Source organism: Sminthopsis crassicaudata, chromosome 5, assembly GCF_048593235.1.
Source record: "Sminthopsis crassicaudata isolate SCR6 chromosome 5, ASM4859323v1, whole genome shotgun sequence".
Taxonomy (NCBI): domain Eukaryota; kingdom Metazoa; phylum Chordata; class Mammalia; order Dasyuromorphia; family Dasyuridae; genus Sminthopsis; species Sminthopsis crassicaudata.
In genome coordinates, this window is record NC_133621.1 from 107,771,426 (window position 1) to 107,783,533 (window position 12,108).

Consider the following 12,108-nt stretch of genomic DNA (forward strand, 5'->3'; position numbering starts at 1 on the left):
TATAATAAAAATGACAATTCTATCTAAATTTATCCCTTATTCAGTACTATACCAACCAAACTGCCAAGAAATTACTTTATAAAACTAGAAAAATAATAAAAAATTCATCTGGAAAAACAAAAAAGTCAAGAATTTCAAGGGAATTAATGGGGAAAATGCAAAGGAAAATGACCTACCAAACCTGAAGTTATATTATAAAGAAGTAGTTTTCAAAATTGTTTGGTACTGGCTTAAAAAATAGTGGAATAGTCACACAATAGTCAGTGACTATAGTAATCTAAATCCAAAGATTTCAGCTTCTGGGATAAGAACTCACCATTTGACAAAGATTGCTGGGAAAACTAGAAAATAGTATGGCAGAAACTAGGTATTGACCAATATCTAATATCCTATAAAAAGATAAGGTTTAAATGGGTCCATAGACATAAAGGGTGATACTAAAAGCAAATGAGAAGAAGAAAGAAGTCTGCCTCTCATATTTGTGGAGAAGGAAGGAATTTGTGGCCAAAGAAGAACTAGAGAACATTATAAAATGCAAAATGGATAAATTTGATTACATTAAATTAAAAAGTTTACAAAATCAATGCAGCCAACATTAGAAGGGAAGCAGAAAACTGGGAAAACATTTTACATACAGTGTTTCTGATAAAAGCCTGTTTTCCCTCCTACCCCCATTCTTCATAAATAGTTACTGACATTGGGTACACTGTTGAATAAGAAATTAAGATTTCATATTAGAATTATAAGCTCACTCAAATCTAACAGGCCTGAGCTTCTAAATTATAGGAACTTGACCGTTCCATAAATTCTGTATGTCCTTAACAATAGATACCAGGAACTAGCCATACTTGGACATGCTTATGCTTAGGGATGGGTGGCTTCCTCCCTGTGCATATGCAATTGATAAGGAAACTTGTCAAGCTTCTAGGGTTTGGAGTGAGTCAACATGAATATATAGATAAGTTTTGGCCAGGAGCCTTCTTTGTCTGAAAACATATAAAAAGCCCTTGTAAGCCATAGTTGAGCTTCACCCTCGGAGAGGATGCTTCGCCCGGGAAAATCTTTACACAATTCAAGTTGATTGAGGCTGAAACGGGGCTCCCAGCCATTTGAGTTTTTGAGGTTCCCTTGAATTGGTGATGTATTCTCTTCCTCTATCTGCTATACTAATCATTGTTGTTGCATTGGTTATTCTTATTGTTATTTGTTTTTTATGTAAGTTTAAATTGTCTGTACCTTGTCTTGTTTGATTAAAACTTTTTACTTTTTTTTTTAATTGAGCTTGAGAGCGTCATTTATAGGAGCGAATCCGAACTTTTCTTTAAAATCATAATACAACTGTCTATTTAGGAATATATAGGGAAAGGTTCCATCAGGCTTTTTAAATTGTTTTCAATTCATCCTTCTCTCAACATGAAGTCTTTTAATTTGTTTGGTAGTTTCTGATCATTAGGGGTATACATATTAATATTTTCAACCAACTTTTGCATGTTTTATGAATTTTCTCTTTTGGAATTCTGTAATTCTTTACAGTTTTAGACAACTAAAATAATGCAAATACACTTTACTTTCTTTCCTATATATCTGACATTTCCCCCAAAGTATCACAGGAGAATTATCATTATTGTTGTTATCATCAGAGTCAAAATATATTAAATCAATAGTATTCAGGAAGTGTCAAGTCTTATTATTGTGTTCTATTTCTTCAATAACTGAACAGCCTTGGTGACTATCCAGCACAAAAGTGAGAGATAATATAGTGATAGTTCAACAGTGTCCTTTTAGTGCACACACAATTATAATGTATACTTCAATAGAATTATACTGCATTAAAATTACTTTAGTAAAATATAAAGTATTATTTCGTCAATAAACAAACAAAAAAGACAATGACCCTTTGACATCCAATAGCATAATGGTACTTGAACCAATATGTCTGGTCTGGAAAGAATTATTGCCCTATAGGAAAAAAAAAACTTGCTAACTTATAGCCTAGGGGAATTTTTTTTTTCAGTGTAGTACCCAGCATAGAAGATATTAATGGAAACAAATTAGCCACTATAGGATAGTAAAGTTATTGTTGTTATCTACTTAGACTTTGAAATACCAATATATAACCTAAGCCAAAATGGAAAATCTTTAATAGATTCCTGCAATGCTGGAATATATAGTCTTTCTTTGATCCAAAAGATTTGATGTATTCAATCCATAAAGATCTTAGATAAGCTTCCACAAAATATAACTGTCCTTTAAAAGAATCAGAGTTCTTGGTTTGGGAGCCCCTGGATATTTTTTCAAGATTTAGTATGGGCTATTTAAGATAATTTATTTTGTAAATCATGTCGTGATCCCCCTCCAGAACAACACTATTTACAGACCATGCAAATATCACAAAGCAATAACAAACACTTATTTAAAGCATAAACCCATGTTTATCATTATTTAGTTTTCCCCATCCCTTATACACATATACAAGCCCTTATAGGATCTAGAGAGAGTATCTCTCATCCCAATTCTCATTGATTTCCTTACTAAAATGGAAAAAAAAAAGATTTAGCAACTTCAAAATACCAGTGCTGTTTGCGTCATCGAATTCTAAATAACCTCTTGTTATCGGAATCTGCTAAGCTTTTCTACTTGGCTACAGAGTTATCAGTCTTCTGCTGAGATTCCTATGTTTAGAGATGCAGTGGTTACCGTTATCCATGCATTCCCTTTTTACCTATTCACTCCAACCATATGGGTACTGCTGCTTACTTCTCCCATCTCTGTTCATCCACATATCACTTTTGTTTACTATTCCAACTCTGATTTTTAAACTTCTTATGTATCATAAGATTCTTCATTTATCAGACTCTGCTGAGTGACATTACTCTTTGTATTTAGATATACAGCCAAACAGAATAGGTAGTTTGTGGACCACCAAACATCATGGGAAAGGATGTGTTTTAAATACTTTCTACAAAGATATAGCACAGTCAAGCTTATATTAATGATATATGGTATTCGAACCTTTTGATTTTGTAGTTTCTTGAAAAATGGTCCTTCTCCAAATGGAGAAAATATAGACATTTGCTTCCCAGTGAGTTCCACAATTTTCATTCTGTGGTTTTTTGCCTGAGGAGTAATGGATATTTATTTATAAGAATTAACAAAAGCACAAGATTGAAAGAACAATAGACTTGAGTGGAGATAGGCAAAAGTAAATGAATAATAAATCAATCAAGGAAATAGGCTTTCAAAAATAAATGCTTAGTAAATGTTTCTTGAATCGAGATCATATTAAAAATATCATGGTGATTCTAAGAAAGGATGCAGGAGTGACTTTTCAAGGCAAAGAGTAGAGAATTCTTTTTCTGTTAAAGGCTTTTAAGCCTCAATTGGTGCCTACATAAATAAAAATTAATTTTTATTTAGCATTTTCTAAGAGGAAAAAATATTCCATTTGACCACTGTAAAAATAAAGGAGACAGCATAGAAAACTTTTTATCTATAGGTCTGTGTACATTTTGATATTTCCATCTACTCTATACTTATTTTGCATGCTCTGATTTACACATTTATTTCCTCTGTTGGAATGTAAAATGCCTGGGGTAGCCCTTAGCACATTGCCTGACACATGGTGAGGAGAAAATGAGAATGGTAAAGAGAGGAGAAAGAGAAGGGGGTAAAGGAGGGAGAAGCCAAAGAGATAAAAATGATGCTGAAAAAGGAAGAGGGGAGAGGAAAAGGATGAGAAGGGAAGGAAGAGAAGATAGAAAATAGATAGGAGGGCAAGAGGGGAAAGGCAGGAGAGAAGACTGGGTGGAAAGAAGTGGATTGAAGTGGTAGGAGGCCCGGGAAAGAGGGAAGGAAAGAAGTAGGAGAAGAGATAAAAGTAGGAAGGAAAGAAAGAAAATTGCAAAACAAGCAAATAGAGGGACTATAATTATATTACATAGATAATTAGAAGAGGAAATTTTCCCGTAAGAAATTTAAAGATCAAAGTGAACAGGGATTATATTTTACCTGATATCTGTGGTGGAACCACTGCCAAGTAAAACCTTCCAAAGGATAGTGAGCCTTTATATGTCAATATAAACAAATCTTTTCTCCTTTCTTTGGGGCCTCAATTTAATACCTAACAGGAGCTAGGTAAAATCAAGTTGGTGATTGGGATGACGATCCATAGGTTTTTTTTCAGTTATAACATGCTATTTTGAAGAGTTGGATTTTTGGTGGGAGAAGGATGACTTCAAGCCGTCTTCAATCCCTCTTATACCTATTTTCTATAAAGGTTATCCCTCTACTTCTTCATCTATTAATTTTAAATCCCAAGATGTCTACTAAAAATAAAAAAAACCTAATTATTCTTGATGACTAAGTACTAGGGAAGATTCTATATGTTTTTCCTTTTCTCTTCCTTCTCTGGTTCAGGAGGGATAATTTCCAAGACTTGAACTTTTTAGATTTCTAGGCAGAATATTTTGTATTATATTTACAAAATTCATAAGTCTCTTTTGGCCACCAAATACAATATATTCTGAGTATAGATATAACTTATTTCTACTTGGAAGAGAAATTCCAAAATATAACTAAAAGACACTCACATGTTTCTTTTCTGATTCCTGGTTTGGAGGAATAATAACTTCTGATTCTCCTACTTTATTCTAGTACAAAAATAAATGAATGAATGAATATATATATATATGTATATATTGACCTGATCAATGAATAATTAAACCAAAGAAAGGATTAATTTTATTTCATAAATACAATAATCAACATTTCAATCTTAGGCAATATTAACACTATAAAGCTAGATACTATATACGTCATATATAGAGCACAGTGATATTCATACTTCTCATTCAGGTTCTGATTCTACTTTATTCTAGTACAAAAATGAATGGATGAATACTTACATACATATGTGTATACATGAATATAGCTTGATCTAATCAATGAAAAATTAAACCAAAGAAAGGACTCCTTTTCTTAAATGCAATAATAGACATTTCAAGCTTAGATAATACTAACACTATAAAGATGGATGTTATATATTTCATCATATAGAACACAGTGATTCTCATACTTTTCATTCAGGTAAATTTATTGAGTTTTCCTCAAATATCACAAGTTTTCTGGTTTAATTAGTTTTTCTAGCAAATTTGAAATCTATTTATGAAGCACAACTGGCCGTATAAATTTATTCAAGTCTAAGTTACTTTGGTAGCAATTCATGAGCCTGAAGGAGGTATAAGAGAGGGAGGGGCTAAGATAATACTGTTGATCATTTATTTTGTGATTGTAATTGAATATTTTTCAATTTGATTTATGGCTACTATGTGGTTTATGAATAAAAAATATGTACAGGATTGGAGGTTAAAGCCAAATTTACATAAATAGAATTATACCAAATATAGTATTCCAGCTTAACCTGAGATAATTAGGGATCCCAGAGTTGAGCAAGTTCCCAGTCACAGTAAAAAAAATTGGGATCTAATTCTTAATAATTATCTGGAGGAAAAATGTTATATAAAAGGAATCAACTTGCATTTTATATAATTACTCCTAAAAACTTTAAAAAAAACTAATTTCAAATAAAAAGACTATTTCCACATATAATTTATATCAGAAATTTGTGAATTAAATTTGTGTTTAGTTTGCTTTTTAAAATATCTCATAATTGAACATTTAAATTTCCAAAATGTCTTATTTGACTTTATTTCATTCTGAGCTTTCTTTTATCCTTTTTTGGCATTTTAAAATGCTTCAATTATACTCTTCTTTTTCCTTCTCTTTTTCTTCTCCTTCTCCTCCTTACATCATTGATAGCTCTCTTCTCTAACAACTTTTAGAAAGCTAACAACTTTTAAAAATTATTAGATTTACCTCTTGTTCATGTCTAGAATTTTTTTAGAACAATCTACTAAAATTTATTTGTTTTTGATATTTTCCTTAGTTTTTATCTATGTAAGAAAGATAAGATTTAAAATAAATGAATATTAATCCAAAACATTAAATTATGATCTTATATTTCAATGAATACTGTATCCAGATCTCAGGACAGCATTGCTACATGGGCTACTCACTTGTGTGTTCATGATTGGGTTGACTGCCAAGGTTCTAAAATAAAATCAATCTTGAAATGGGCAGATTGGATGTTTTTAAATTTATTTATAATTGTCTACATTCACAAACATGGTTAGCATGTTGGTTTTTTTTATATCAAATAGTGAGGTAGAGTTGGGATTTAGGGCAAAGAAAGAGGCAGCAACTTTAAAACTAGGCAAAGATAAAGTCTGGATATAGATAGAATTTGGGTCTTGTACATACTAGAGTAGCATTCAGTTAGAATAAGATTCTTCTTCAAATAAATTTGTATTATCTTTTTTAATATTACTCAAGATTTCTCCTTGTATCCATCCTCCTCTAATTTGAAAAAAGAAAAATAAGAAGAGGGAAAAATCAGCAAAATTAACACATTGAAAAAAAATCTTATGTCATCTGCAATGTTTCCTATTCATGAATCCCCTAATCTCTGCAAAACAGGTGGTGATGTCTTCTCATCTCTTCTTTGGAACCAATCTTTTTTTTTCTATTATTTCACAATATTCATCTTTTTTAGCATTTCTAAATGCCCAGGAATATTTTACTACACTCATGTACCACAATGTGTTTCACTATTTCTCAGTGGATCATCTACTTTATTTCTAATTCTTTGCTATCACAGTATTATGAAGACTTTTGTGTAATTAGAATCTTTATTTTTGTCAATGAATCTCTTGAGGTAAATGCTGGGTCAAAGGGCATGGGCAAAGGGCAAATAATCATTTATTTGCATAATTCTAAACTGCTTTCCAGAGGAATCATTTTAATTTACAGTTCCAACAATGCAATAATTAATGTGCTGTCTTTCCATACTCCCTCCAGCATTGACTATTCTCTTTTGCCATCTTAAACAATGTTAGATATGTAGTGGAAAAAGATTGTTTTGATTTGTATTTTTAAAATTGGGTTTCACCTTAATTCTAAGCTAGGACCTTATAAAGTAGATAATAAACTTGATGTGTAAGAAAAAGGACAAAAGTATAACATATGGAATTTTTAAAATTTTAATAGTTTTTATTTACCAGATATATGCAGGGGTAATTTTACAACATTGACAATTGCCAAACCTTTTGTCCTAATTTTTCCCCTTCTTCCCTCCCCCCCTGCTAAGATGGCAGGTTGACCAATACATGTTAAATATGTTAGAGTATAAATTAAATACAATATATGTATACATGTCCAAAAAGTTAACACATGGAATTTTAAAACTTAATTCCTAATGGATTTTTTGGGTATCAAAAAGAATAAATATTCCTTCTGATTAATTAGTATTATATGGTTTTTCCTCATAAGTTAACCATTTGTCTATTCATCCACAACTGTGTAAATATCTTACCTAAGCAATATTTTCCAAACAATTGTCACTTTTACCTATCCATTTTTTTTCATCTATTGGGTTATATATCTTCTTACCTATTCTTCAAAGGGTATTTATAAACAGACAGTAGAGCAATGAAGGAGGACATTAAAGTTAGAAAACCCAGGTTCAATCCTACCTCGAGATATTTATTTTGACAACCTTTAAAATGGTTTTATTCTCTATCACTTCTTTCTGCTTTTATGACACAATGAATGTCCATCCAGCTTTATAAGATTTTACAAACAAGTTTATATTCTAGCCTAGTAGGGCCTTACAATTTATTCCTATTAAGTATATGTTTGCTAAGGCACTTTCTGACTTTTTTTGGTCTCTTTACTCCAGTAATGGATATATACTGATTTAATTTTTGGATAAAAGTATTTGAATCAGTGTTGGTGTTATTTCTACTTTCCAGATCCCAATTTAAAGTTTTAATTTTCAAATAGTTCAGGATTAGATGTCAGAAATGGACCAATGATTTCATAGATATAGGGAATTCTCTGCTGGGGAAAACCACCTAACAGTGCAGGTCAGCATCTTCTCTTTAGCTCATCATCTCAGAAAGATGCCTAAGCACTGAAGTGAACTTATCCAGAGTTACATAGCCAGTAGATTCGGAGATTGAAGGTTCAGAGTATGTCTTCCAATTGTATACTGTATCTTTTCCTTACATTGTTTCTTCTTAGATTTTTTTTCCCCCTAATTCTCATCTGATTAGAAATAACACCCTTCCCCCCATCAACAAGTGTTTTCCTGTGCGTTTTTCTGGTGTTATCTAGTAATTCCAATGTTTGTCACTTTTCTTAAAGAATGTTATCATAATAAGTGTGAGTATTCTGGATAATCTATGAATCTTTGGTCTCTCTCAATCCTTCATTTTGAATTATTCTTTCTCATATATTTCCCCCCAACCTTACTTTTTCACTGAAGTCACCAAGTGTCCAAGTATATGTTGATTTGGTTCAGAGGATCTTATCAAGTTCTTTGTAGAATTTCTTCATGGCTTCTGCAATTACCTTAGTATATAATCTGCTTCAAAACATGATGAATAAACATACCAAGAAATAATGTTCTTGTTGCCTTTGGAATAACGACAAAACCTCCTCCATCAACTCCCACTTTTTCCTCTCATAGGAGAGTCTGTAAATCACCCTTCAATTTAATTGCAGCTTCTTTCTTTCTTCTGGTTTTGTTTTTAGAAGATTGTTAATATTTATATGATTCAGCTCCATCAGCAGGATATATTGTATACATATATGCCTGAATTCTTATCTAGATATAGATCTATATGGGGAGGTATGTATATTTGTGTTTGCATAGATAGGTTGATAAATATGTGAATAAGTCTGTGCATATGTGTGCACACCAATTGTAAATAAAGACCAAGTATAACTGTAAAATGATGACTACTTTTACTCAAATATATTAGAAATAATTAATATAAATTGGTTATGTACTTCAGAGTAGTTTGTTGAGTCTACATTTATGATTATAATAACTTACATTTCTTTAGAGCTTTAAGATTTGCAAAGTGCTTTTCTCACAACAATCTTGTAGACATCATAGCATTAGTATCTCCAATTTTACATCTGAGAAAAATGAGGTTTAGAGAGGTTGTGACAATGTTTCTACTATCTAAAGCAACCTCAGTTTTTATATTAGTGTTATGACTTTTTTTAAAGTATTATATATCTGAGAAAAATGAGATTTAGAGAGGTTGTGACAATGTTTCTACTACCTAAAGCAATCTCAGTTGTATAGTAGTGTTATGACTTTTTTAAGAAAACTAATTATATAGTTAAGTTATCTAGCTTATTTACTAAATTTGGTTCCAAATTACTTTTGGCTTTTTCCAGAAATAGTTTGTCGACAGAAAAATGCTACTATCAATTCCACTTCTACAGCTGTGGATTTAAGATTTATCATTATTAAGAATATTCATCTTTCACTACTAAGTGCTACTCTGATATCTTGTTGTGGCATAAAAGTCACCCTGGTTTCTCAAAAGTTATGCTATTGCAGTATATGTTTTGGCAAGTTCTACATAGCTGAAAAAGGCTTCATGTAAGGGCTTAATGATAAACTTTATGTCTGATGACCAAGATCTAGTCTAGCTAAATTTACAGGAGCTAAGTACCAAGTTTATTTCAGAGGAATGACTTTTGCAATAACTCTTGAAGACTATCTAAATTATAGAGCAAGCTAAATAATAAAAGATGCCAAGGGCACCTATAATGACAAAATTATAGAACCTTGAAGTATCGAATTATTTGAAGAATATTCTGAAAAAAATATGCAGTAGGTTGACTTCTCTTGCCAGTATTGGAGATGGGGATTGGGGAGACAAAACTAAGTGGTTCAGGAATAATCTTTACATTAAATATAAGAAAGTATTCAGATTATTCCTGAGCTAATGGAAATGCTGTATATTATGTAGAGGCAAATTAATATATTCTGATAAATTCATGGCTTCACTGGTACGTCATATGCTGACATAAGTAGTAACTCCTCCAAATTTTTTATCCTATATAATTCTTATGCACATTAATAAATCTTCCAAAGAGAACCCACCCAAGCTTTTTAGGAAGTCTTTTTTTTTCTTTATCCCCTGAGGTACCATTACTGCATGTGAGTTGTCCATCCTTTAGCTTTTGTCCTTATATTACCAGTCCATTTCCTTTTCTGATCACACATATCTTCATCAAACAATATCTCCTATGCCACTTTTTTGTGACTATCATTGCTGACAATATATCACAGTTTATTTACACTCACCATGCATCTTTTTGTTCCTTTGAATCAAACTACAATTTTGATTTTTCTGAGATCATGGTGTTTCATGAATCATATTTATATACCAAAAGAATATGTTTTTCTAGTTTAGATGGCAAGATTGATGTCTTTTGAATTATGATGAATTTTCCTGAGGAGTCTTTGTAGAATTCAGGGTTTGGTGCAATTGGTACAAAATCATTTGAGAAAAGGAGCCTTTGGAGAACTGTATTACTGAGGAGTTTACATAACTTACTTTCAGTCTAGCTTTGCAGTAGAAATTAGACTGAGTAAGGTATGGCAAGAAAAGCACCTGCATAGATTGTATGAATTGATTTAAATCCTTACCTTTTCTGAAAACAAATGGGAAGGCTAATGGAGAATTAGCATAAATGAGCACACAAGCTTTTGGATCTAAAGGGCTATTAAGGTCATTAAGTTAGAAATAGCCAAAGAAAGATGATGTTGATGAAAGCAGGATCAAAAGTTGATATTACCAAAAGTATTTACAATGAGATTAGTAAGAGGTATGGCCTAGGTTTGGGGGCTTTATAATAGGCATACAGATATAGACAAGTTTGAGCTGCAAAAAAGTTCTTGGAGGTAATTTGCCTTCATTACATGTATACACATACATTTAAAACTCCACCCTACACTAGTAGTCAGAACTCTCCTTTGTTGAATTATCCATAAGCCAGAGAACTCTTTGTATGCTTCTTATGCTTCTTAGACTTCATGAAATCTTATTATGGGGCAGTTAGTATATCTATATTTTCTTCAGTTTTCCACACCATTGCCACATTCCCTAATCCATTTTAAAATGTCATATTTTTCTTTTATTAATCTTTTTCCAGTTATTCCCTCCTTCACTGAGCAATTTTTAAAAAACATACTCAATGCATACATGCCTAGTCCAGCCAAACACATTTCCACATTAGCCATGTCTGAAAATGTATGTCTCTTTTTACATTTTAAAATCATTATCTTTGGAAGGAGGTGAAGGAAATGTTTCATCTTCATTCTTTTACATAGTAATATGCTTGGAGTTCATGGGATGGAGAGACTACTTTTATTTGAACTCTTTATACTATCTCTTCCATGACATTGAGGCAGTGTGATATCATGGAGAGAGCACTGGACTTGGAGTCAGGAAGGCTTAGATTCACCTCTTACCTCAGATATTGGCTATGAGATCTTTACTAAGTTACTTAACTTCTATATCTCACTTTCCTCATCTGCAAAATGAATGATTGGCTTCAAAAGCAAATTGATAGACATGTGATCATAATCTCTTTTATGACTCTTGTTAATAACTTGCTTGATATTTTGCCAAACAATTGGATAAAATTGTCTCTGTAGTAATATCAATCATAGAACCTTACACTGTTTAAAATATTCTTAGAGTCTTTAAAGTTGCATTTTATTTTATAAAATTGAATTATTTTTTTAAATCAACAAATAGGCCTCAGTAGGATCCTTTATCTTGTATATCTCTTATTCAGTTTTATGACTATCAGAAATCAATTGTGAAAATTTATCTCCTCTTTTTTCATGTTTTTGTCAGACAACTTTGATAACAGTAGTTTAAGAGATAATTTTTAAAAGAGGCAATTAAGGTTTAATGACAGGGTTTACTGACATGCCCAGAAACACACAGCTAGTATATGTGAAACTGCATTTGAATTCAGATCTTTCATATTCCAGGACTGATATTCTATCCATTGTACCTTGCTGCCCCAGAAACCATTTTAAAAAAAGATTTCATAGAGATAAGATAGTAGACTTATAGGTTGTTTATTTCTTTTCAGTTGTCATTTTTGAGTAGTAGTAATATTTATAGTCTTTTTCATTCTTCTGTAATCTTCTCTGAAGGAATTTGAAAA

At 31.6% G+C, this 12,108-nt stretch overlaps 1 protein-coding gene across 7 annotated transcripts in view; it reads right to left on the reverse strand.

Annotated features, from left to right (window-relative positions):
* The window catches only part of AGBL3 (AGBL carboxypeptidase 3), a 118,230-nt gene that overhangs the window by 43,936 nt on the left and 62,186 nt on the right, over positions 1-12,108 (reverse strand). For all 7 annotated transcript variants that reach the window (XR_012482308.1, XR_012482309.1, XM_074267859.1 and 4 more), the window contains exons 13-14: positions 4,590-4,649; positions 3,013-3,117 (exon numbers count right to left, since the gene is read on the reverse strand). Coding sequence is in view for 5 of the 7 variants with exons in the window: in XM_074267859.1 (XP_074123960.1) it covers positions 3,013-3,117; positions 4,590-4,649 (165 nt within the window). In the remaining 2 variants the exon portion in view is untranslated. The remainder of the gene's footprint in view (positions 1-3,012; positions 3,118-4,589; positions 4,650-12,108) is intronic.